We start from the raw sequence: 27,773 nt of genomic DNA, 5'->3' as shown, positions 1-27,773 counted from the left end.
GAGTTAACAATGAATGCAGAGTCTAGAGGTCAGAATGAAATGGTGAACGGACTTGGTGGACTTGGAATTGAACCAACAAATATATCAAATGAGATATACACAAGCATTTCTGGGCCCTTGAGCAGAACACTTACCAGATGCAGTGATATGATAATTAAAAACCTTATTTGGAGACCCCTCTTTTCATTATTATCTCCTGTTATTTAAAGATAAATCTTGGGAATAATAGGTATCATCTGTTTTGAAGAATTAAGTAATTACAGTAAATAACACATACATACATACACACACGAACACATGTACAAATACTCCTAGTGAGAACTCTGAGAATTTTCCCAGGTCCCAATATCTTTTACTTCTCCAGACTTTAAGATCTGTGGTAGTTTTTACTGTCTTGTTTCACTTGTGTCATATAGAGAGCAAAACTGAACAGCAGCTTGGGGCTAACGTCAATTCTTATTTCAGAAAAAGCTATGTATTTTATTAGACAACACTCCTTTCCAAGGGCTACTGTGTCCGTTCCTCAAGTTCTCCTTAAAGGGTGACTTCAAAAATCTATAGAAATGGCACTTTTGATTGCAAGTATTCCCTTCGTATAAGCCATTCTGGAAACAATGACAATGTGTTGGCTCTAGAACTTGCCCAGATGTACACTTTCAATTGTTATTTACCAAAAATTCAACTTTCCCAATTTTTCTTGCATAAATCTTATAAAATCTAAAGACTTGATAATTGACTTTTAAAGATTCAAAAGATCAGCAATCTTCCATCTTAACGTCTTATATAAAAGATAAGGAAAGGGAACCCAACTAATTAGTACTAGAATCTAGACTACAACCTAGTTCAGTTTGGTATCCAAAATACTGCACTGATACTCAAAAATTCCAAAATTAGATTTACTGGAAGCAAGGTAAGTGCTGTGGCAATAGCCAACTTATATTTCTAGGAAGTTATAGATATTCTTGCAGGGAAATAATTCACTTTCAAATAATGCTAACAATCCCTATAATAAAAAGTTATATACTTTCACAATATGTCAGAAGCAGATATGCAAGTTATTGGGAGACTTGCATGGGGGTAAAATCATTCAAAAAACTAAAGCCAAATCGAGCCTCCTTTATAAAAGATAATGCAACAAAATGCATCAGACATACATTGTAAGAGTGATCTTAACTTGAGCTCAGGAATTAGAGTCTTTTCTACAGAAAGCCATAGATATGGATGCGATATGGATCTAATCATGTGATATGGATATGATACAAAAGATACAGAGTTGTGCAATTCAGGGAAATGGGAAGGAAGATGCAGAAATTCAGAGATCTCAGTTACTTACAAATCATGGGGGTATCAATTTGCGTTTATTGCCTCGGAGGCAGATAGATTTGGACACTCATGGAAACAGGATTTGAATTAAGAGCAGAGAGAGGTAAGAATTAATGCTTCCGAATGGTCTGATTGAGCAGTTATGGGATGATGACAAAGGAGATGCTACTGTACAATCAAATCCCAGTGAGCAATTTTTGAAGCAAATTAGTTCCAGGATTTGGTTTTAAAAAATGCTGGAGAGAGTTATTATTTAGTGCCTCTGTCAGATACCACTAATCTCAATGCTTTCAGTTGCTTACCTGGTGAAGACTGAATGGCTGGCGTGTGCATATGCATTTGGCCAACAGTAGCGCAAGAGCATGTAGGCTTATCAGAAGCAGAGACCATCTAGTTTGCCATATGTCTCCTTTCGTATAGATTTTTCTCTTCTAGTGAAAAGCACCTCAGATTTTTGTCATTATAAGAATAGAAAATTGTGGATGTTTTGTTGATTCCACGTTTTATATTTTTATCAAACAAATCCACCCATTAATGGGTCAATCCTGTGATTGATTAGTGTGATGATCTTGCCTTCTAAACTCATGGTTCAGGGATATAAGATAAAGATGGGGTCAGTCCAACGAAATGTGCTAAACCTCAATCAGATTTTAGTGCTAATTCACTTGCTAACTTATCCCCAGTTTGAATAACAGTAACTGTCATTTATCATCACCATCCACAACAACAAAAACAAACATTCGTGGGTCATTTATTGTGAAGATGGCTCCAGCGTTGCAATCCCACTCATCAAGACAGTCCTTGGACAAGTACTCACAATGCTTCAAATTAGACGTATAAGCTCATTGTGTACAAGCATTGAGAGGAAAGATTTAACTACAGGAACTTGAGAGCTATTGCCCATCCGTGTGGCTGGAAAAGAGCAGATATTCTATTGAAAGATGAATGGGATTCTACAGGAGTGTTTGGTTAGAGTGGTTAGGGCTTGAACACCCCCACTACTCCCCACCTCAAAAGGCTATCATGAGATAAAATGTGCCAAATATAAATCACATTTCCCCCAAGGAGTATCTTAGTGTTAGGGGTAGTGGATTAATCTTAAAATATGATAGTGACTTATGTCTAAGTCTACAGGGGCCTAGTACATTTGAAATCCAGGCCAGCTTACAGTAATAGTCTTCTATCAGTACCTGTACCAATAAAAATAACTGCAGCTAGTATTCGGGATGCTTTTCTTTACTTACTCTAAGAAACACGATTTTGCCAAGCTCCTGTTTCCTGAGAAGAGATAGCCTGAGGATTGCCTCTACAAGCTTCTGTCAAAGCCATGAACTCCTGGACTGAACTCTAAATCTCGCTGACGGCCCTTGCTCATGGGCATCTATAAGCTCCCTTGAAAGACTGAAATTCAGCAGCTCGGGGCTCATGTGGCACACTAAGTAGAAGATGAGAGGAAACCCCTCTTGAGGTAGGATAGGAAGTTCTCCTATCTGATGTATTCCTCATTCATGGCAAAGCTGGTTCTCCAAGGGACATGCTCTTGAACAAACAGAACTCTAAAAATCCACAAGACAAGAAGAGAGATTGAGATGGCAAAGAGGTAAAATGAAGTCTTCCTCATGAATGCCACTTTACTAAGTTGACATTGTCAATTAAGGTGACGGACCAGTCACTCCTGGGAGGATAGTGATGGAGTGATCAAAGCATGCTTAGTTGATAAGAAAGTTTTGATCAAATGGAGGTCATGTGCCACTGTGTTCTCTTGTCCCAGCACAACCTAGGAAGGATCTGTTTGCAGACGCCTTGGTGTACTTTATTCAGAGGTGTTTCTGGGCTAAAGTTTAGCAATATGGAAATTACCTGTGTCTTCCCACTGTATTCCAGTGAACCATGATCTGCACCCAAATTCTCTGGTCAGTGTCTGTAGAAGTTCCAGGCACGAGAGAGCCTGGAAACAGATACAAAACCCTTGACTTTTGCAGTTCTGGAACATAAGGAAAGAATGATACCAATTCAGCCAAAATCTGTGAGGCTTGGCCAGACTGTTCCCAACTATGCTGCCAGGAAGAAGTGGGGGTATCTGGCACCTGGTGGTGGGAATAGAAGGACAGAGGGCACACACACAAAAACATGAGGTCAACAACCTTTTCTCAATTTTGCTAGTAGCCATTGGAAATGAATTGAGTCCTTTACAAATATTTCCTACTCTTCTCAGATGGAATTGACGCCTGAGGACTTAAGTACAGTAGTAAATCTTGAGTGTTTCAGCTCTGACCTAATTTCTGTCTCTTAGTGAATCTTTAACTACTATTTAATTCCCCAAATCAATCAGAACAGCTTAGAATTATTTGAATATTATTTTGTATTAAAATCTACCTTTCCTCTTAATTTGTGGCTAGAGGCAAGCTTTGGGGAGCAGGCATGGAGGGAAGAGAGTCCTCAAAACATTGGTTGATAGGATTTGGGATTATTTAGTACCAACCCATTATGTTTCAAGGTTTTTTGTTTTTTGATTTTTTTGGTCTCTCTCTGTGTGTGTGTGTGTGTGTGTGTGTGTGTGTGTGTGTGTGATAGCTGCACTATGTTGCCTCCTAGAAATAATCACACGTAAAAGCCTGTCCCTCACTGGACTTGGCATTTTGCCCAGGTTATGAGGGGAGTGTTTGGACACAAGTAGGAAGCTGCCAGCCTCATCCAGGACCTTCTGAAAGCTTTGGGGACAAAGTCTTTGTGAGACGCACCCCACCCTCACTTCGGTTGGGAGGATGAAGGTGGTTTTCTGACTGTCCTGACTGTCATCAGAGCACATACCGCAGAAGGAGGCCCACTCACCCCATGGAGGGGTCTAACGAGCAGTAGCTTGAGTCAAGAGCCCATCCCCCTCCATGTTCTTCACACCTGAGCCAGCCAGGCTCTGCTCCCCCTCACCCCCGCTCCCTTGAGAATGAGGTACCACACCAGGTGAAGAGGGACATGGAACACTTTTTAATGTCAAGTCAGAGACAACCCCCTCCCTCCCCTAGCCCCCAATCCCACTTTCCCTCATCACATCCAGGACCCCTCCCCGAGGCCTCTCTGGTTCCCAGACTTCAGGGGAAGGAAAAATGTTATCTAAAAACTGCATTTTCTTCTCTTTCATACACACGCACACAAACGTGAGAAATTAAATAAAATAAACCAAGAGGATTCAATTCTCCAGTGGTCACAAAGGCATCAGAGATTCCCATATGGGCTAAAGCAAGTGGTTACTGACTGTTTAGTTGGTTCAGTTGCTTGTTTGTTCGTGATGGAGAAACAAGGTGCCTGTGATGGCCTCTGAGAGCCACACCTGGAAAAGATGCTGCGTCTGGTATTAGTGTTTTTTGTTTTTTTTTTCTTTTTTCTCTTTTCTCTTTTTATAAATGTCTCTGACATGTAAATAAACTAAGGAAATAAAATGGCAGGAGCTGAGTACACAATTACCAGTAAATTCTATCATCTTTTAGAAGATCAACACACAGCTAACACCATATACAGCATGCAGTAATGTCTGAGAAAGGACCCTGCTGAGAAATAAAATGGCTAGAACTCTAACAAAAAAAATATATGTGTGTGTATATATGTGTGTATATATATATATGTATATATATATATATATATATATATATATATATATATACTGTATAATATATGTCATCAAAAGAAGCATAGCCAACAAACTCAAGATACAGTGCAGATCACCCTTCCATTTCTAAACAGCACGTAGAAGCATAGTATTGTCTGTATTAAATGCCAGAATAAGGAGAAATCTGTAGCGCTGGTGGAAATGTTGGTTAAATCGTATGTGAATTTTTGGTGGATCTGCCAAATCCTCACCAGGTGGTTAATGCCCGGTGTGTGGTCCACCAGTTGTAAACCTAGTAAAGAAGTGCACTATTCATTTATAATGTTTAACAAACATACTTCTCTTCACCCCTTTCATTTGTGTATTTTTTTTAGTTTTGTCTTATTTTTGCACTAAGTTCTAGACTCATATCAGAAAATATAATTAATAAAATTAATAATGAATCAGAATCCCTTATTATCCATGATGTCCATGTAGTAAAATGAAAAAAAAAAAAAGTTTAATAATATCTTTTGTGACTGTTGATTGTGGGATTTTTGTAGCTGTCAGGCTGTCTTGTTTAATTTCCTTTTTATTTATTTATTTTCTTAAATCTGCGTTTCATAACACACACAATAGTGGCACAGTCTACAAAAGGGCCCGCAGTGGCACATCTGGGCCACACGTCTCACTATGTGTTCGTCTCTATTGATTGAATTTGGGGTAGCCGACTCCAGAATTTTCCTTGCTGGGGGCACTTTAGTGGGTGGAGGAGCGGAGCCCTAGCCCTCCTGAGGTCACGCAGTGCAGCTTGCGGGCAGGTCCAAAGCCAGGTGTGCGCTCCTCCCATTTGGGAAAAAAAGAAAACTCAGCTGTACCTACATATCTGCAAGGACTGCAAGTCGATTGATTTTCGATTTCCTTTTTAAACGTGTTTTTCCAAAGTATTCTTTGTTCCCCTCCCTCGAATTTTTGTCCCATTAGGCTCTGTTTCTCTGAATTTCATGTGATTATATCTTATTTAGAAACAGGTTTGCTCTTGCTGCTGTTGGAGTTGCCGTTGCGGTAGTGTTGGTGGTTGCAGTAGCGGCAGCTTTTCCCTGGTGGGGGAAGTGGCACTCACATCAAAATTTGAGGAGTAGGAAGACAAGGAGAGGTAGCAGCCAAATGCAGCCTGCCCTCCTCGACGTCCCATTGTTCACTTCACTGACTGCGCCTGGGCCTGTGGAGAGAACACACTTGTCAGGAGCAGCTAGTATAAGACGTCTGCTGTCATTAGGCCTCGCCTCTGATGAGGCATCTCTCTAACTGGGAGCATTCGTTTTTCCAGCTCCATATGTAGGGTGCTGCTTAGAAATAGACCTTCTACAGCTTCGATCCCATGGGTGCACACTATATAATGGGGAGCCCTCCTTTGCCAGGAGAGAACCTGAGGCTCAAGTTAAAATATGCTGGTGGCCACGACTCCTTTACTGTGTCATAGCATGCTAAGGCCATGGTTCAGGGTCAAGTTCAAGAAGAAGGTAGCAGATTAATTAATATCCTACGAAGAACTTGAATAAAGTAAGACCCCACATTATTTGCCTTATCACCCAACCAGTTCTGAATACTGCCTGCCTTAAACATTCACATAACCCTCCAGCTATTCCACCTGTTGTTCCGGAAAGGACCTGTTGCACGCCACAATCTGCCTCCCTGCTGCGGCTGCATGGGGCTCAGCGTCCTTCTGTCAATCACTGCATCTCAGGGCAGGGGACTGGGCTTCCACCTGGAGCACTTGGCCTCTTCCCCGTCTGGCCTTGGTAACAGCAGACCTAGCTCTAGCATCACAGGCCTGAAAAGCCAAAACCAGCTCACATGAAGTGGAGGTGGGACCAGGTAAAAAAACAAGTGGCCTTTTGCTGTGTCCATGGAAGTAAGGGGAGGTTATGTGAACGTTGCGATGCACGACTTGCCATGGAGTATGTCTGTGAGTGGGGATGGATGGCACATTTCCATACAAAGCACACGCCAACCTAGCCTGCTAACAGATGCTCTTGGAGACAAAGCCAAATATGACAGGTCATAAAATTCCCCAGCAGCTTTCCTATTATTCTGAAACAAAAATGTTCTGGCAACCTCAACCAGGTGGCCAAGAACGCCCACAACCCATGGAACTATGATTCATGAACAGTACACACAAGTTCGGATGCCCAGATGAATTGGGTACCCGATGAAGTAGGGCACCTTCTCAGCCTGGACTTGCTCTGGCCTGTCTGTAGCGTTGAATTTCCTGGAAGTACTTAGAATTGGTGTCCGCACTAAGTCCACGTGTTCACTAGGGTGAAGGAACAAAGCAGAACCTGCTTGCCGGACTTGGGTGCTGGGTATTGGAGATACTTCCAGCTAATGCAGGTCAGCCTCAGACCGGGCTTCTGGATTCCATTTGTGATTATTCCATCAAGTCCTAGAGCTCCGCGCTTGGAATCACTGCTCATTTGATTGAATTTCTTAGACCTTTAGGGCAAATCTCTGATTATGGGGCAGTGGCTAAATAGACATGAGTTTGAAATGCACCACGTTCTCCAACCACATGTAGCCCTGGGTCACAGTATTCCCAAGGCCAGAACTTCTTGGCAGTGCAAGTTCTCTTGACGAAAAGCACAAGGGAGGCTTATTCTACTTTCCATCCTGCAGAGAGGTGAACTTCCGGACAACACAAGACTGAAGGCATCTGCCAGGAAGTCCCTCTTTATAGTCCATCACTCTGTTATCTACCCAGCATTCTTGGGGATCCCAGTAGAGAAACCACTCCTCAATGCCTTGCAGAGCGACAAGTTATATTTCTCTCCTGTGAGGAATCCCTAACGCTCCGGGCACTCCAGGATCCTCCACAGTAAGACCCTGTCTGTGCCTGAGGCTGCCTCTAAGACACAAAGTTTGATCCTGTTGTGGGAGCCAGGTTCCATGTTTAGGCTGGGCAGAGGTAGTGGGTGCATTCCATCTTCCCACGTGTACATGGCACAGTGATTCTGAATGTGTTCCGTATGCCTGGCGCGCAGTGCGCCTGGCCAGTCAGTCATCTATGGGTGCATGGCTCTTTTTCTCTTTCATCTCTTTTGCTTTCCTGAACATTCACATGCAGCTTTGAAATCCACTCCCTATTCATCCCAGCACACTGCCTCCCTCTCCCTGCCCACTGGCCATGGCTAAGAAGATGTCCTGTGGTAAAAGAAAAGGGGAACAAATGACAGTTTCCAGCATTTAGACGCTTTCTTCCACTCCCTTGTGTTCCCTGCTTTCAGGGCTGTCCAGCCAGTGGAAGTCTCCAGGGAGGAGAATGGAGAATGCCACAAGCCAGGCATACAGCCCGGCAGGGGCCTGGCTTGGTTGCCATGTAAGAAAAGTCGGAAAACCTTGTTTGCAGGCCAAGGACTCTGTAGCACCACAGGGGAGGCAGCTGTGACTGGCAAACAGCCCCCAGGGCCCCTCACATGGCCAGGCTGCTCTGCATGTGTTCTCCCTGGGCCCCTATGTTCAGTTTCATTGCCAAGCCCCTCAGAGTTCCTTTGCGGCTGTGCTGCATGCTGGGAAGCACTACCGAGAGACTGTATGGAGGGGTCCTGACATGTTGTATCTGAAAACTCTCCCCATAGAACAAAGGAAAAGGCCACCAAGAGCCTCAGAGCCTCCTCTTGGTGTGCTGTTACTCTGGATGAGCTCCCCGGGCTTCCGCTGCTTCTCCTGCCTCCTGTTCCAGGCCAGCGATGGGGTAGAGGGTGGCTGTCACTCACTGTGTGGGGCCACGTCCAGCCTGCCTTCATCCCTCCACACTCTCTCTCCCCTCACCCAGACCGATCCTTCATGTCCAGAAAATCTGACCTGGACAAAGCCAACAGGAGGAGGAAGAAACAGAGGCAGTCCCTGGAGAGACATGGAGGCAGGGGAGCTCCACGCATCTTCTCAAAGAATAACTCCAAAGCAGCTCTCCTTTCAATTTCTATAAATGTTTGCAGATTGAGCCTTGACTCCTCGGGTTTGTTCTTTATATTGATTCCAGGGTAAAGTGTCTATGATTCCAAATTGATCATGCTACCAATCTGTTGGATTCCTATAGCCTTCACAAAACTTCCCAATGACTTGGTAGAACACTCCACATTTCATAATCTGCTTGGTTATCTGCCTCCTTAGCCTCTCTTCCTGCCATGTGTTCTTCAATTTCTCCCTGTTCCCAACTCCATACAACATAAGCACATGTGATGCACACACACACACACACACACACACACACACACACACAGGAGTGTGTTCCCCTCCAGCCAAATTCTCCGTCCTTCTCAACTTCATATCCTGTACCCCTCTGCCTGAAATTCTCTTCACTCAACTCATTCCTCCTTCTTATTCCAGGTTCTGTTCTGGCCCCCAGTCACCTCCTCCAGGCAGCCTCCCTTGACTTGCTGTGGTTTGTTTCCACAGCACCACATACATCCCAATATTAAAATGCCTACCACCCTCTGCTCTAGTTCTCTTTATTTGTCTAACTTCTGTATTTCTTCCTCTGGGCTCGAAGCTCCTTAAGAGTAGGGTCTATATCTAACTGGGCCCATGACAGGTATTCAATAAATATTTGCTGGAGGAAAGAAAGAACCAGAACATTGTGATGCATGTTGACATGCCCATATTTACTTTGTCTCTGTGTTTTTCTTCTTCTTAAGATTCTACTTGGAAAAAATAACAACAACAACAACACCACAAGCTCTTTTCCTTCCTTGCCTTTTGCTTTACCACAATTTTCTGTTCCAAACACCTTTCCCCTCTTTTTCCAACTGTTTCCAATATAAGTCACTACAGATCCCTGTGGTTGAGGGAAAGCATATATACAAGTAGAAGTAAAACCGTATGAATTAGGTTTTCAGGCAGAGTCCTTGCACTTGAAAAGGTGTTCCAGCTCCTTAAAGAACACTCATATACTAGGTGAGGACTATTATCTCCATTCTGATAAGTGAAAACCTCAGAGAGTTTAAGTGACTTTTCTAAGGTCCCTTGACTTCTATCTTCAAATGCAATTTTCTTTACACTACCTCATAGCTGCTGGTTTGTGTGTCTCATTCATTTGCAGAAAATGAAGAGTGAATTAGAGTAAGGGCCCAGGCCTGCCCCACCTGGGCACTGGTTAAGGTGGGAAACACACAGGCCATCCCACACTGACCAGCACAAGGAAGAATGCTGAAACATGAGGAGCTTTTGTTCAGGTATGTATGGATCATGACATCCTGGAGCAAGGCTCTCCCAGAGCCTGTGCTGGCCAGAGTCACAGCTCAGCCCATCCGCCTGGTAGCATGGGCCACATAGATGAGGCCTCTGTTCTTCATCCAGCCACACCTCCACTCCACATTGGATGCCTTTATTGCCTCTATCTCATTAGAGAGCTGTGGAGGCCTAAAGAGACTAATTATCAGGACAGTTAGGGTCCCAGAGAACTGTGATGAGTGCCAATTATCCATCGGAAACATCTGGCAAGAATAAAAGCCTCAAATAAGACACATTTTATTCGTAGCCAAGTAAGACACACAAGAACCTCCCCTTTCCTTCCACTTTCCCCTCCCTCCCATTACATCCCTTCCAGTTCAGAGAGAGAGAGAGAGAGAGAGAGAGAGAGAGAGAGAGAGAGAGAGAGAGAGAGAGAAAATGGGGTAAGCAAAGGGCAGCATGCAAGGCCAAGGTCTAAGAAGATCATTGCATTAGAATATCCATATACAAGGAAAGAAAGGAAAGCAAGGAAAGAGGTAGGCCTGGTACAGAGGCACCTAGACATGGAGCTATTCTCGGAACTGACAGGTGTTCATTAGTGCTGCCGGCAGAGAAGTTAGACTTCTGCAAGTGGAAGCTACCCAGGGAAAATGGGATGTCCTTGGGGATAGGTTAATCTAAATTGACACAGAGACAGCCCAAGGTCAGGCAGCGGGCTCACTGGGTTGCTTTCTGGGGTTAGCTCAGAAAAGACGTCACCTTGGAAGAAGACAGTTTCGCATACCCCATCCTCACCAAGGCAATAGCTGCCTAGGAAATAAATATACGAACCTTTCCAAGGGGGCAGGCCTGTAGTTTTCACTTCTAAAAGAAATGAAAAACAAGCCACTGTTAAGGGAGAAAGCAGTCAGAGGCACTTGCTTTGCTGTCAGATGGTTTGGGGAACGGGGCCGGCACTCCAAGCCCTCTTGCATTTGCCTCTTGCTGTACTGACCACAGCTCAGCCTCATACGTGCACCCCTCTAGCTTGCTGGGAAGTCAGTTGCCATAATGGTTCAGTTGGGGAAAGTTATGAATGATGTTCATATTGGATTGCTGACCCAAAGAGAGCTAACACATCTACCTTGTCTTAGCAGGGGACTCAGGTGTACCTTCAAACCTGAGGCCCAAAACGGATGAATTATTCTTTGTAGAACAACTTTCTTTCTTTGGCGACTCGACTGTTCCCAAATTAGTTGAAGTCTGTAGGCCATAAGTATACAATTGTCAGACACAAATGGATTATACTACAGTAATTTGAACATAGGTGTCCATGTTATAATGGAGGTGTTTGACTGGAATTAATGTGTACATCTCAGAAACACTGATGAGCTAGATTACATTTGCCAGAGGAGCCCAAACTTTGGCTATCTGACTTTCTTGCTGAGACTGACTATAGCAAGTTGGCTTAGAGGGCTTCATCTCTCTGGGCCAACCTGAGGCTATAAGACCTGCATCCATGCCATTACACTTGAACTTGTTGAGACCTGCCTGTGGAAATAGTGATACTTCAGCTGCTCTCTGCTGACTAGACTATAATAGATCCCCATTTCCCCAACTCCAAGCTTTCAGAACAATCCACAGCACCTTTTTTGATGATATGAGATGGCCTGAAGTGGTGATAACCTAATCTCTTACTTCCCTCTGTAGCTAGGGGCCTCTGCAGTTGTTCACCTTGGATATAAAGAGGATGAAAAGTCCTTTTCGCAATGTATCCGTATATCAAATCACCATGATGGACACTTACACGTCTTACAATTTTGACATTTATACCTTAATAAAGTTGATAAAAAGAGAAAATGACATTAAAGTCTCTTGCATTGAAGTGATACCATTCCCTGTGCAAAGGTCCTCACAGGTAGAAAGAAAGATAACCTAGATATAATTTGACCTAACTCAACTAAAACATTTGACCAGAATCAGAATACACACTTATGCATTCAAGTTCTCAATCTGTTTAAAGGCATCTGAGATAGAATCTCTTTCTTGATCTAAGGGAAGAACATTATCAATGCTGAAAAGCCAGTCTAAAAAAAATGTAAGGGGTGATCTATGATCAAAGATTAAAGGGGTGATTCAGAGATCTCATGTAAAATCAGTGTGGTAAAGAAAAGCCAAGAGTGCTGGTGCCCTATTGTCTGTGTGTTTAGCAAGGACAGTCCCTTGGAGTGATTGCTGCGTTCCAGAAACCAGCCGAGAAGCAAAGGAAAGGATATTTTCAGGAACTATCTCAATCAGGTACCACTGACTTGAGTCTCTCTGTACCAAGAAGGAGGGTAACTGGAAGGACGGAGGACAGTCTGAAGAGACACTCTTGGAGGGGTAAGTAGTCACAGGCCTTTCACCCCAAACCACAAGCGGTATAAGTGTAGGGTTCATAGAATGCCTGGGGTGCTGGTTTAGACTCTACTGGAAGGAGGACATAAGGAAGGCTTCTACTATTTGGTAGTTTGGCTTGTTGTAACTATCAGGAAAAGAAATAAATTGAAAGTATAAGTTCCGGTAGTGCAAGTACCAAAAGTAACTTTCTATAAGGTAACGATCTGAAAACAACTTCAGCTTAATTATTTCCATCCAACTACCTTTTTGTCCCAGAATCTCCAACACCTGCTACTTGAAAGAAGGTCAATACTCTTTAGCGTCCACATAGGTAAAGGACTATTTGACACTCATCCATGACTTTAGCTAGAACTTACCCCTGAGCTTTTCCGAGTAGCGATGATTCAACTATCCTACTTAACTAGACTGTGATTCTGCCCTGCCTAATATCTCACCACAATGAGGGGAAATATGGCCAAGATATTCTTTATATTTACTCTAAACCACTCATGATGCACTTTAACCCCTTCGCTTGGATTTGGGAGAGACTTAGAAATGCTAACACCATCTTCTATATCACGCTTGACGTGCCATTACTGTTGGGCCCAGCTTCCAGGAGTATGAATCGTGCTTGAGCTCCTAAAGTGAGCACGAGCTATAAGGGCAAGTTTTGGAGTCAAGCCTTGGCTATCAAGAAAATGAACAATCCCTGAAAATTCAAGCCTGTATTTTCCTACCTCAAGGAAAGAACTTGACTGAAATTCGTGATCTTTTTGTTGATATATTAATGAGAAGCCAGGTGGAGTGAGAACAAAATATTCAAAAGAAAGAGTGAATGAAAGAAAAAACAAAAAACCCTCCCCTCAAGAATCCAAGCCAGTATCTCTGGTCAATCTATAAAGTGATATTTTTGCCACCGAAGGCAATGTTTGTAGCTAAATCCAAGTGCCTATGTAAGTACAGGGCTACTGTCTCTCTGATTATAGTAAGTAAAGGAGGGCTAGTTTCATCTCAGGATGGATATATAAACCTTTTAGAAAGAAGGATAAGAACACTTTTTTTTTTTTTTCACCTTCTGGTATTTAGAAACACATGCCATAGAAATGCTAACTGCTGGATGGCTGGGGCTAATTAACTATCTTTAGTCCTCTGCTGGGAAGAACTAATCATCTCTCCACTGCAATTTTTTCCTTCTGATACAGTTTACTTTAGTCCCCTTTCTTTGATAAGTCGGTTTGATGGTAACTGTAAGGTTCACAGGCATTAATCAGCCGACCTTTCCCGGCCCACTGATACCATCAAATCTGACTTAATGCCTAGCAGATCGGAGATAAAGGGCCAGTGGATGGGAAACGAACAGTTCCCTAGCCGCTGAGTTTGCAGCGTGGGCCCCGCTCTTCTGCCTATGAGGGAGTTCGGTGAGGGATGGTGGCACATCCCTGAGTCCTTATTTATCATGGCAGGAGTCCTGCACCACCAAATATTAATATGGGAGGGTGACATGCAATCTGTTGTGTTTGCAAAAGGGGAGCAGAGAAATATTTCAAGGATGGCAGAAAATGCTGAGGAGGAACAAAATTCTTTTATAAGAATCTTTCTAGTCCATCCAGATGGGGGGTAGCAAAATAGCTCAGAACTTCTCTTACAGCCAAGTGGTTCCTGTCAGTGGAAATCCATGCGCATAGTATTTCTGAGATAAAATGGGAACTTGGAAGTATTCCCTGAGAAAACAGTTAGTTCTCTCTGGGAGACTAGCAAAGGAGGAGGAAGGCAGTAAAAAGAACACAGATAAATGAAGGAAGTGCCCCAGATGCACAAGAGCTGTCATCTCTAAAGTATTTCTTAGTTATACAAAACGGCTATATTGAAGACCGCATTTATCCAAATATTGGAATGTTCCAGATGTCTACAATCTACAACTTCTGCCCTTGATTCATTGCTTTATTCAATAAGAAGGATGAGGGTTAGAGAGCATCTTGAGAATCATAGTAGAGAGTTGGCATACCCTTTCACCCAAATTCATAGTTGGCAGCAGAGGGAAGTGAGGCAGGACAGTGTCATCTCAGCAGGTAGAGCCTGATAATGAAGTCCCTTGCTCCCGTCCTGTGCTCAGCAGCCAGGTAGTGATTTGTTTGATTCTGGATGGCTTTGTTCTTGTTGTCTTTGGCGTGGGCCAATGCTCCCTCTATCAGTTGAGTACACCTTCAGTTAAATACTAACTCCTTAGCAACCACTACCTGTTTTAAAAGCTCCTGTTTCCTCTGAGGATGAAGAACTAAGTGATCAGAATGAGCTGAGTCACTTCTAAAAGCACATCCTGTTAGCAGTATCCTCTTAGCTCCAGTTTCTCACACTTCCCTTTTACCATTTATGTTAACTACTTTTCTAATGCTCTCTATTTTAGATCTGTGAATGTGCTTTGCACAGGCATTCATTAAACATAAGTTGAATCATAAGTTGAACCTGAATGCTTTCACTGACTTCACTTTTTCTAGTTCTTTGTTTCATTTTCCTGTTTGTGGTTCAGCACCATCACACTCTACATCATAAGGTGAATAATGCAGCCCTACATTTTTTTTTCATAATAGAAGTAGGTTTCTTCATCTGCCAAACAGCCTCCCCAAATAATTCATTTCCTTTCATGTCCTCCCCCACCTTCCAAGTCTAATGCCGTCCTCCAATGATTGCACAGACAGATGTGAATGGATGAACAGGATGGGGGTGGGGTGGGGTGGGATGAGAAAGACCAGAGGATCAGAGTGGAAGGTGGGAAAAGCTATTCCCCTCATTGTATTCACAGCTGCCTTCCTGCTGGGCTAGCTTATGGTCTGCACTGCCCTTAGGAGGAGAAAAGCAGCACACACAGCATGTGTTATATTCTACCACTCAGACTGGGCCCACTTCTGCTCAACTGCTTAGTTACAGTCATAATGAATTACCCACACTAGGCTAGTAGACCTTGAGAAAATTTGAAGGGCTGTGCAAACAGAGGCAAGAGGTGCAAGTGTCTTACATGTGGAAGTGCTTTAAGTGGAAGAGGATGTAAAGGGGCTGGAGAAAAGGGCTTGAGAAATGAGCTAATGAACTCCGATGATGTCACACCGAGGGGCATGCTTGTCTTTCAGCTAGCATCTGGAGATTGGACTTTAATGATTCAAATGCACCTAGCAGTTTTCAAAGCCTTTTAAATATATATTCTCATTTGAAAATTGGAAGAACTCTAAGGTAGATAAGGCAGATCTATTCCATTTTATAGAAGTGGAAATTGAGTCTAAATAACATTTAGTGACTTGCCCAGGAGCACAGAAGTACTAAATGTCAAACCCTCAAATAGAACTCAATGGCATCCCACTCGAGATGGCTACTTACTGACCACTAGGTAGGCTGTGTCATGCCTACCTTCCCCCGTGGAGAGCCTCCCCTGGGACCCAGCTGATGTATTGCAGGGGATACTTGAATCTTCAAGTACCTGGTGTTTGCTTCTTTGCTGAGGGGCCATCAATAGGGATCTTGTTACGAAAATTGCTCACTGGGTTGGAGTTATCTTCTTATTGGTTCAGACTCACTCACTCAATCTTTTGCCTAGCATAGGTCTCTGGCTTTGAGATGTTAATGATTTTTCTTTTTTTTCCCCACTCCTAACCCTTCTGGGAATGTGTGGGCAAGGAATGAGCAGAGTAAAGGGAGCTATCCTTGGAGTTTCACCAGCTCCCAGTAACCACCTTAGCTTCCACTGACATCCTTTAATCAACTTTACAGATAGGAGCCTCAGGGAATGCACAGAGAAGTAGGGAAAGGGAACGGAGGTTCTAGGACAAAGGGGAGGAGGGGAGAAACCATAAAGCAAGGGGGATACTGACCTTGCAACAAAGTTGAGCTTGTAGGCTCATTTAGTTCTAAATCAGGTGAGGGACATACAGGAGAGAAAAATGAAAACAAACACATATATTATATACAGTAGCTATATATTTGCCATATATAGTTTGTATACTGCCTTTCACAAACACTTCTGGCGGAATGAATAAATAATGGAAGACACAAAATCCAAAGGTGGTAGGACAAGATGCAGCATGAGAAACACTAAAGTGCTTTATGCTTCCATGCTTGGATGTGATGGTTGGGAAGTGAGGGAGCTGGCTACTTGTACATTTTCCAGTGAAGATGGATTTACCCTTAGTTTACGCTGACTTGGGTACTGAAGTGGTAACCATGGACCAAAGTCCTTTTTCAGATGAGATTTCTGTCTCACATCCCATTCCATTGTTTCACTTTGGGAGCTTAAATTCAGGAATCGCTGCTTCTAAGGCACAATGGCAGGAACTGGTCTCCCCCAGGAACCATTGTGATTCAGGATCGTGGGAGAAGAACTCTCTGAATCCCACGCAATCTCTACAGTTTTAGGGATCAGGTACTCAGAACACTATTGGCCCATGATAAGAAGGGCCACCCACGCCTCCCATTTGGCTTAAGTACCCTCAAAGATAGTGGCCATAATGGGAGTCTCCCAGCACCAGCATTCCTTATTTTTCAACTTTTAGGTCAAGTGGAGAGGGTGTGCAGTTGATGAGCAAGTTGGTGGCAAAATAATGATAATTTAGCTGGCTTTTTGTGATGCTCTGGAAGAATAAACTTCATCACAAAGTTTGTATATTTGCAAAAAGTAAAGGCTGCTTTCCAACCTGCTTGATGGACCTAAGCTGAGCGGTCTTTTGATAATGGGAAATGAAATGGAAAACTCCACAATAAGGTGATATTTGTCGAAAGGCCTCATTGATGGTGAGCTTCAATAGTGAGTTTTAGGGGCTGCAATGTCTGTACTAGCCTTGGCTGGACCCTACACGCTAATGGAATTTCACTAGTTCCATGGAACCATGTCACCCATGCAGCATTTCTGTGATAGTCTCCCCAGAAATGCTCTCTCACTTGAGGCTAAAATACTGATGTCCGTGTGATTAAATTTGGAAAATGCTACAAACTTTTCTCCATTTTAGGGATTTAGCATGTAAAGGCTCAGAGACTTCCTGCATTAATGAACCACCCCACATTCATCTTGGTTTGACCCAGATGTTTTCAACTTATTTCGACACATACTATCACTTTTTAATGTATTTATTAGAGAAACTTGGACTCCAGAAAGCTGGCAATTGTAGGACTGTCCCAAATGCCATACAGGGTGAATGCTGACAGCTCAATGGTGAGGGTGGCGTAGGGTGAGGCAGAGGTTTTAATTGCCACCCATAGGTCTGCTGAAAAGAGCAGATTTATGACACATCCTTCACTGCATTTCTTGCACAAATGCCAGTTATTTCACTCTTAAAGTTTGCTTTTTCTCCCTATTTTCACCTTAAGATGACTTAAGGGAAAGAAGCCAGGGAATTGGACAGTAGTGATGAAGCCAAATGCAAAATCCTTTCATACATCCAAATCAGAAGAGTGAGGAGGTCAAAGGCGGAGGCAGACTGTTTGTAGGAATCCACTGAGGGTGGAAAGCAGGGCTTTGGAGAGGTGGGTGGGAGAACCAGGGAAAGCCTTAGATTTGCAAGGGAAGGGAAGGAGGGGCACCTTCCTTTCTAATCCTGGCCCTTCTGTTCATGTAGACAGACACCTGCCAAAAAGCCAAAACGGCCTGACAAATGTGAGGGGCAATTAATTATGACTATCCCTGTGTGAGAGATGTCAGACAGATCAATCACTTTAATCACAGCTCCGTCCATTCTGAGCACCCAGCTCTGGGATCAAGGGCAGCCTTCCCCTTCTCAGCCCTGTTGGATAAAGCTGGGCTTTGTTTTATGCGCTGGGTAAAAGGGAGACGGAATGTGATTTGGAAGCAGAGGTGGGACAATGGGGTACCACGGGCAGGCCCTGGCGGCAAGCTGGACACACTGTGTCATGGAGGGGATGTGGCAGGGCCAGGGAGTAAGGGTGAGGTACTTAAAGCTGTGGGATTATCTGGGGCTTCTCTGAATAAAAGGAATTTATGTTCTTGCCAATTATCTGCTAAATTCCTCACCTTTCCCTCCTTACCACATTCAAGAGTGCTTGTTTACAAGGGAGACTGGGGCTGGGGGTGGGGGTGGGAGTGGTGATTTGAAAACTCCCAAGCTGACTGAACTTGGTGAGATATGGAGGGATTTGCCTCCAAAGCAACCAGAAATGAACTCTGTGGCCAATAGGGAGAACCTGCAACTCCTGAGGGGGGAAAGTCATCACCAGAGACCTGATGCTGCAGATGCCCAGCCAGGGTCATTCTGTGCAGCTATTCTACCCACAGAACTGGGAGACAACCAGGTCTACAAGGGTGCTGGTTTATTTGCTTCTTTCACTTTTTTCTGGCACCAATATCATCGCTGATGTATAATGAATGCACAGCTATTTGTGTTGGCACGTATTAGTTCTTCAATAAATAGTTGTTTAATGAATCAATGCATGAATGACTATGTGATTTCTGTTAGCATGGTGGTTTGGTTGACGAAATATATCTTAATTCAGCCAGACAACACCTTTTGACACAAATGTAGCACTAAGGAAATCCCCATTTTTCTCTGTTAAGTCTCCCTCTGAAACTGATATTATTGAGGATCCCAAAGTCCATGATTCTATTTTTATAACTATAATTCAGTTTCTCATATGTCCCAATGCCCAGAAAAAGTTTTAGAAATGGTAATATTTTTCCATTAATCCACTGAAGAAAGTATTGAAATAGTAAATGTTCCTCTTTGGGCTCTTTACTATTATATCCAATTATAATCCCCATAGTCAGTTTAGGAGATATCATTGAGGAGAAAAAATTAAATGTTACTTCAACACCCCCAAATCCGTTTTTTCCTGTCTCAGGATTTGTCCCTTTATAGAATGAAACGGGAACATTATTTTTCATTTTTTTCCTTACTCCCAGAATCTACCTTCATGCATGTATTAGTCGTCTCCCTCCCCTCTCTCATTCCTCTTCTCACTCACTCCTACTTACTTCCTGATTCTCTTCTACTTTCCCTTCTGGAACTTCCTTCCCAAGTCCCCCTCCTCTCCATGACCCTTTCCCTCTTTCATTGACCAGATCAAGGCTCAGTCTTACCAAATAGTGTGATGCTGGCATTGGTGTGGCCCAACTTGTTGGAGGCCACACACGTGTAGTTCCCATAGTCGTGTTCAGAGACATTGAAGAAGATGAGCTTTGAGAGGAAAGGTCTATTTTCCACTTTAACCCCCTTCTTTCCTTCAACCAGTCTGAGGTAAACAAGAGAGAGAGAACAGGAGAAAAAAAAAAAAAGATGGTTATCTTCTCCTCATATGAAGATGACGGACTCCGGAATGAATCATCATCTCATTCCCCCTTTCTGTCATCATTATAACCACTCCCCACCCACGACACAATAAGTTCACCCACAATGACACATAGAATTTTATTTCTCCCTTGTTATGTGTGTGCCTGGAGAGACTTATGACACTATACAGATATTCACCTCACTATACAGATATTTAAAATCTCTGAAGGCAGGTGTCTTTAGCAAATATAATGTGGCAGCTGTGTGACATTCAGAGCAATATTATTCATGCAGTAGGTACTCAAAAGTGTGGACTTAATTGATGTTGATGATGGTGATAATGAAGATGGTGATGGTGATGGTGATGATGATGGCAACCATGAAAATGAAAAAACTCAAACTTCAAAGAGAAGAACAACCTGAGGGGCTTGAAAGAACAATGTTTTCAAACACCTGGGTAATAAAAATTTTCCTTAGGAACTTGAGACATTCTACAGATAATACCTTATTTGGGGCATGAATAGGAAACAAGATCATTTTCACATCAGGGAACTCTGAAGGGCTTGGGGGAGGTAACCTGCCCAGAGTATCACAGCAAGGGTTATAGATTCCTGAGAATATGACCCTACAGAGCCAGGACAGTCTCCCTGAGCAGTGCGTTATGGCAGTTTGTTATGTCACAGGCCTCGTACTGGTAGTAGGGGCCACTAAAGAAATGCCACAGATAGCTAGCGGGGAAAGCAGTTAGAAATACTTAATAGAACCACGGATTCCATTATTGGGTAGAGGGACAAGGTAAGGAGAAAGCTGCTTTAGGGGTTGGTAGGGCCATATCCTCCATCGCAGGAGGTTGTTAGCAGCCATTCCTATTACAATTGCATGTCTCCACAGAAATTATGAGACCAGCTCTCTTCCTTTTAAAAGCTCTGGAATGTCGTATTTCAGAGAATGGGCTTTAAGCCAACTCTTTCCTTTCCCTGAAATAATCTGTCTTCTTTGCCCAGAAGCTGAGTTTATGCCATGGGAAAAATGAATACTTGTGGGGGAGATAAATCCTTCTGAATGGAGGATCTCAGGGAACATGGTCACAGATTTAAGCTGCCTGTTTAGGGCCTGGCTGGAGAAGGATGAGTAGAGGTAAACAATGCCAAGGTTTATACGTATTGGGTCAGGCTCAGGGGACATGAATTGGGGCAAATGGCTGGTATCAGAGTTATCAAATCAAAGAAAGACAATATTCAAGGCAGAAATAGTAAGTGAGGCCCAGCAAGACAATGATGAGAAAAATGTTTTGTAAACTATAAAATGTTCAGTATAATATATTTCAACGGAGTTAGACATTGAGAACTCCTGTTTGTCCCTGGGTCACAGTAGGTTTTTGGCATAGAGGGCAGCCGCTTTGTCATTATTTGAGGGTGTTATCTCTGTAGGAATACAGAATGACTCTCTCTACTGCCAAAACTTATAGCGACAGTGACCAGAAGAGAAAGTCAGATTCTGGCTTCAGTTTTCACCCAACATCTGTCTCCAGAGAAGTCAGAAGGTTGGTTGGAAGAAGTTTCCTTGCTTTTCATTATGCAGATTTTCCTTTGGGAAGCGTTCTTTCTCAGAAGCTGGGGCCAGTGAACTGGCCTGAGTCCAGGAACTTCATTAAAATGTGAGCACGGTCTGAATGAAATGAGGTGTCCGGCTGCGTGGCCGGACACCACTGACACATTTCCAGCTTGTTATGTAGATATTGATCCTGTAGGGGGTGCTGTCCAGAGAAGGTCCCACGGCCCCCCATCAGGAGGCTTCTGAGAGCTCCTCAAGCATATTGATCCCGTTTGCCATTTTGGAGCCATTCCGTGGCTGGGGAGGATGCCTTCACATCAGAACCAAGCTGTGAATTAGATTTCAACTCTACAGTGGGGACAGACACTTACTTGAAGCAGGTTCCTGCTTGACAGCTCTGAAATGCCTTTAGCTGAAGAAAGTGCCAGCAGCACTTTGCACCACTTTGCAGCTTCTGGGATGACACACTTGCCTTTTCTCTATGTGGTCACACATTTCCCCATCCCACACTGCTGCCAGGCTTCGGTTTCTTAATGAACCTGTAGGCTTTTTATTGGCCCATGTCCTTGTGGATGGGTAAACCTTATTAACTACAGAATTCCATTTTTTCTCCCTTAGGTTGATGACACACGCTGTGGCATGCAATTGAGTGGTGCTACTGTGTAGTCAAAAGAAAGTTCTACCCTAAATTTTGAGAAAACTGCTGTCCCCATCACATAGTGTCCTTTGATTTGCTTCAGAAGTACACTCATCTCACTGGAAATGTGAGCTATGTTAGAGCTGATCTTCCCCCAGGCAGATGTGATATGCCCTCTGAGACCAGCCTGGAGGAGGTTGCATGAAAGCCTTAGAGGCCTAGAAGGGACTGGCAGTGACAAGGACCTCAGAGGCAGGAACGTTTTTGTTGAGCTGGGTGCCAGGAGGACAGAAAACTCCAGTCAATGGGAGAACACTGGAAATAAATAAATGAGCAGCAAGTGGAAAACTGACCAGAATTAAAGGGGAGTAAAGGAGCCACCCTGAGAACTCAGACAAAGGACGTGTTAGGTGTCTGAATGTCAGAGACCTTGACTTAATGTTAGGTCTTTGAATGTTAGGTCTCAGAGACCTTGACTTACAGACAGAGCCATGCCTGTAAGAAAACAACAAAATGTCTGTTGGCCTGCCTCTGCAGACAGGGCCAAACTTGAGATAACAGAAAATGCCACAAAACAGCTTGCAGGCAGTCAGAATTTTTTGTTCAAACAATGCTACCCTGTCGGCACAGCCCCTATAAAACCCTCCTTACCTCCTCCTTTGGGGCTGTAATCTCCTCTAGATTCAGCCCCGGCTGTAGCCATCTTTTGCTCAGCCCAATATACCTTTCTCTCTTACAATAAAAATTTTGCAACTCGCCTGACCATGCGTGTTCCTTTACCGGCTGACCTATCAGGAAGATGGAAGCTGCCTGAGCAAGGGGCCTCTGAAAACCCTCTGTCGTGACACTGTCTGGCTTTCTCCTCATGGGTAAATACTGGTATAGACTACAGCCCTCATATAACACAGCGGTCTTGCAAAGCAGAGCTCTCTCCTCCTTTTTCTCACCGTTGGGATTTTTTTTTTTTTTGCCTATGGCTTGCTCTACTTTCCTCCACATATTTTAAGACGTTTGTCTTAAACGTCTTATTTTATGTCATATTTTAAGATGTTTGTTTATTGGGAAAACACTATTATTCCCTTCTGCTTGATTTCAAATGCTTGGGAAAAGGGGGCAAGCCAACTGTTTCTTATCTCTATGAGTTTGTTTTCCTCTTTCTGCCTCAGTTCTTTCATCTATAAAATGGGTTAGATTAATACAGTACACCTCACTAGGGAGCAGTCAGATTCTGTACTTAAAGATGAAAAAGCACTGCTTCTGTTTGAAGGGGTTATAAGATACAAAGAATCGTATGACTAAGTGACTTGGTTCTAAACAAAGTTTAATGATAGACTCAAAGACTGGATGATCTTTTGGTGTCTGACTGACCCCATAGAGAAAGAAACCCCAGCACATTGAAGATGTTCTAAGTCGTGTGGGTTACAGTTGGATCCCTCCTGGCCTTGAATTGCTCACATGGCTCTCCTACTCAAAATCCTTTCTTGGTTATTTTTCTTTTTCACTTTCTCAGCCTCCATTACTCCCTCCTCCTTCTGCACCCCACATACACTTCAGGACTTTTTTGCATCAGCCCTTCCCCATTTTTATAAAAGTGTTCTGAATATGAACAGTTTTTGCACATTTACTTGCTGCTCATCCAGCTTAAAAGAGCTATTTGATAAGAGCAACTATCATGCTGCCTGGCTGTCCTAAGCTGCTGAACCCTGTGCTAACATGCCATTTGATAACTCCTCCCAGTGACAATCTTCAGGGAATCACAACAAATATCCCAATGGTGGCTGCAGCAATGAGAGGGAAAGAAATAGTCCCCTCTCTCTTTTCCTACAGTGAAAGTACAAGCTGGGCACAAAGGGAGGGCTAAGCAGGGTCAGGGACTGTTATAAACCAACCCTGACAGTGCCTGCTACTGAACTGAGATTACTAGCTACCGGAAACTTCTTAGCCACGCCCAGCGGCCCTGGCTTAATGCAAGCCTGAGAATGTGTTAACAACAGTTCCAGGCAGAACATATAGAACATATTAATTTCTTGGCCAATAAAAAATCCAAGAGCCTTACAACATAATGCTCCTGGTGGCCTTTCCTGTGAGATTTTGCTTTCCGAAAAAAAAAAAATATATGTTTTCTTTTAGGACTCTCGGTTGGCTAGTGCTAATTCTGCATGGCAACATTAAACACATAGCTGAAATTCGTTAATATTAAGAAAATACTTGTTTGTATATTGTTTCCCCCTCAAATATAGTGGGGATTCAGAAGAGGATTTCATAGAAATTCATATGCAACCATCTGGAATCAAAAACCTGGAGACGGAAGAAGGGGAAAGAAAAAAAAAACAAATCTGGAAAAGCTTTCTTCTTCTTTGGGGGGGGGGGTGGGGGAAGGTAGGGAGGGAGTCTTTACCTTTTGTCATCCTTGTACCACTGGAATTCTGCTGAGGGAACTGCTGAGGCTTCACACTGCAATGTCCCCTTTTGTCCCACGGGGACGCCTGTACCCTTAGCTTCTGAAATATATGGTGGATCTGCAGAGAGAAAACATCCTGTAGCATTTGAAAATGCATTCTAAAACAAGGTAGGCTGCCTCATCCGCTGATTTTCTTTTTTACTCTTCGGTCTACCTCTGCTTACGTGAGCTGACAAATTACTAATTGTGCCAGAGAATGAAAACATTCAATGTTGTCCTAAGGAAAAGCTTGGTCTTCCTAGCATGTAATGCTTCTATTCCCCTCTATACAGAGGTGGAATGCCCAGGTATTCAGGCCTATTTCCTGTTTTAACTTTCATAGGGTGATGCCAACTCATCAGCCCTACACTCCATGGGTTGACAGTCAGCACCTTTAATCAGCCTTATAGAATTTCTGTACACCAGGCTCTTGCTAGAATATATAACCTCAAACTATTCAATTCCCATCAAAACCTCAGTTGCAAGAAATAATATTCATAGAGAATTGCCTGAAGGATCAGTCATTCTTTTAGGTATTCTAAAATGGATTCCCATATCGAGCCAGACCAAACTAGACCTATATACTTGGCTACTTGGCCTGAATTCATTTGAAGTCTTTACCTAACAACCTACGTCAATTCCAAGAGTTTGCAGTGAAGTGTATTATGAAAAACAGCTATAACAAACTTGCCATTCTATTAAATGCAGAAATACTGTATGTAATGTTATTGATTATATCTCAAAGTGCTTTATTTGTGAAGACCCTAAAGATAAAATTCTCCAGGGTTTCAGTACCAGGAACAGAACTGTTTTTCCCAAGCAACTAGTCTGCTTTTATTTTACAGACATAAACCTTGAAACTGATGTTTCCTCTCTTTGCTTTAGCAACTCAAAACCAAATTCTGGATCCATGTCTAACTACCTGTGGTGTATATTTCCTGTGGCAATTTATCCCCAGCTTTCATTTATTTTTCTAAATATGTTTTTTCTTTGCTTATATTTCCTAACTCCTTAGGTTGGTCTTTATTAACTATCATTTAAATCATTTAAGTCCCTTTAAAAAAATCATGGTAGGGTATGAAAAATGGTAGCATTGTTATACCTATTTTCTAGACTCTTAAAGTGCTTTGTATTAATTAGGGTCTAATTGTAATAGAAACCAAAATATTAAAATAAAGAATGAGTAATCACCAACACCCAATAGTTTTCCTCTACCTCCTCCCACCCAAATTTTGAAGAGAAAATGTTTCCTATTTGTCAGTTTAGTTCTTGGCTTCTATTCTGGCATAAGACTTCCTGGAATGGATACAGCAGAGGAAACTTTTGCAATGTCATAGAGAACTGAGTGTAATAATGAGGAATCAAAACGGAAATGCGTGAGAGAGAGGTGGGAAAGTTGAGTAGGATCAATGGCAGAGGGCCTATGGTCGGTTGATAAAGGAGAACAAGGGGTCTAGAGCAGTGTCCTCCATATTTTTGGATTCTGTATCTCTATTAGTCAAAATCAGGTTTTGAGATATGTGTATGTTTATTTATATTTAAAATATGAATGCATACATATATCAACATATATAATTGTAAACGGATGAGGTAAAATAAACATACTGTAAATAGATATTGTAATGTTTCCTTGATACACATGGTAGTTTTGCTCCCCATTATGGAGATCGCTGGTCTAGAGAAAGAGAAGCTTGGGGACATCATGAGTAAAGCATGAGAAAAATTAGGATTTAAAGACATATTTATATAAATTATGCATTGAATGCCATTTAATGATCTTGTAGGAACATATAAATCAAGTTTGGGATTATATGAAATGACATTCAGCTATAATTGTTTTTTTTTTCTTCTTAAATTAGAGTTTGAAATTGTTCCTCTTGAGAGCAGCGAATAGACAATGATACCACATTGTTTCCCATCCTGAGTCAGCAGTTGACTCTGCAGTCCAGCTCTTTGTTGTGGCCACAACAGCAGCCAGCCTGCCTCCCGTACGTACAGTGGTGGGTTTGTGGGACCACTTACAGTTGACGGTGACCTTTACTCTCCGTACCACTGGTGCAGCCACATCATTGGAGGCGCTGCACTCGTAGTCCCCAGACTGCTCTCTTGTGATGCCCTGGATTTCCAAGTATTCATCTTCACTCACAAAGCCCACAGCTGCAGGAGAAGGTATGACAAAATAGGAGGGAGAAAAAAGGAGGTATAAACTTAGAAAACACAGTATAAAATGGCTGTGTCTGCAGAGAAACGTGCCGCTTCTAAGTTCAGATTTTTAAGAACTATGCCGATTCACCCTACACGCCTTTTTTACCACTTCTGCTATCAATGTTTCCTTAGTTCCCCAAGGGACCAGCTGAAATGCTTGTGTTTCTACTTGGACTAAACGCTACCTAGAGAATTACTGGTCCTCGATAAGTGATTAATACTTTTGACATTCACACAGCCCGGATCTTACGAAGCACTCAAGCTCTGGGATCTGAGTTAGGTACCGTAGACGAATATTAATTCCTTCTGATCTCCCAGTGTCAATTTAGACTGAAGATTGAAGTGTGGAGCTAATGACTGCATCCCAGACCATGAATTAATTAAAGAATACCACGATAGTAGTTATACACATATGCATGTACACACACATACACACGTCGCAAAAAGCAGTGGAAACGCTAATAAAACAAATTTTAACTTCTGTTTTTAGAGTTAGACAGTCAATATGATAAGCAAAAATCAATTTTCTAAACTTCGATTATCTAGAGCTTAGGTACAAGATCTTGAAGACAAACCAGCAACAAGGACTCCAAACTCTAACCACAAACATATCAGAAAATAAAGATCAAGAAGACATGGCTATAAATCTTACTCTGTCACTTCATCATCCTCAGAATTAGTTTCTGTATTGAAAAATTATGAATAATAATAACAACCGTCTACCTACTAGACTTCTCATCTGAGGTCTGGCCATGAGCATTTGATTATAGAAAGACCATGACATTAAAGCCTAAGAGATGGATTTCATGGTTTTCTCTGATAGTTGCCCTGAGTTCCAGCATCCTTGCAGGAAGACAATGGAGAAAAAAGTTATCTGCTTCCATCCCAGGATTATCTTCCCTCCTCTGTTAAAAGAAATAATCAGCATGGTGATATAGTTTATAATATAAGCTGGGATAGTTTTAGGAGTAAAATGGGGTGTCATTATGGGACAACAAGCATTAGTCACAAGCAACTGAGAGACATTTCCCCAGACATAATATACATACAATTCTAATACCTCAAGGGTTGTTTGGATGACAAATGAAAACAAAAATAAAAACAAAAACTATGTATGTAATGAAAGAACTTGGAAAATGGTCATGTGCTGCATACCTGTTGCTTTAGTTAGTGATCCTGTAA

At 42.6% G+C, this 27,773-nt stretch overlaps 1 protein-coding gene across 15 annotated transcripts in view; it reads right to left on the bottom strand.

Moving 5' to 3' along the window:
- Positions 1–4,681: 4,681 nt before the first annotated feature.
- NTM (neurotrimin) overlaps positions 4,682–27,773 on the bottom strand; it is a 973,593-nt gene continuing 950,501 nt past the window's right edge. For 8 of the 15 annotated variants that reach the window (XM_033097826.1, XM_033097822.1, XM_033097823.1 and 5 more), the window contains 6 exons: positions 26,409–26,543; positions 24,345–24,465; positions 19,566–19,717; positions 16,354–16,389; positions 10,967–10,999; positions 4,682–6,128 (listed from right to left, as the gene is read on the bottom strand). In XM_033097826.1, the coding sequence (XP_032953717.1) occupies positions 6,031–6,128; positions 10,967–10,999; positions 16,354–16,389; positions 19,566–19,717; positions 24,345–24,465; positions 26,409–26,543 (575 nt within the window). In that variant the 3' untranslated portion in view covers positions 4,682–6,030. The remainder of the gene's footprint in view (positions 6,129–10,966; positions 11,000–16,353; positions 16,390–19,565; positions 19,718–24,344; positions 24,466–26,408; positions 26,544–27,773) is intronic. The other 7 variants (XM_033097835.1, XM_033097827.1, XM_033097832.1 and 4 more) reach the window with 3 other exon arrangements.

The sequence above is a fragment of the Rhinolophus ferrumequinum genome, chromosome 25 (assembly GCF_004115265.2).
Source record: "Rhinolophus ferrumequinum isolate MPI-CBG mRhiFer1 chromosome 25, mRhiFer1_v1.p, whole genome shotgun sequence".
Lineage (NCBI taxonomy): Eukaryota > Metazoa > Chordata > Mammalia > Chiroptera > Rhinolophidae > Rhinolophus > Rhinolophus ferrumequinum.
Note: the sequence above shows the minus strand (reverse complement) of the source record. Positions and strands in the feature narration are given on the sequence as shown.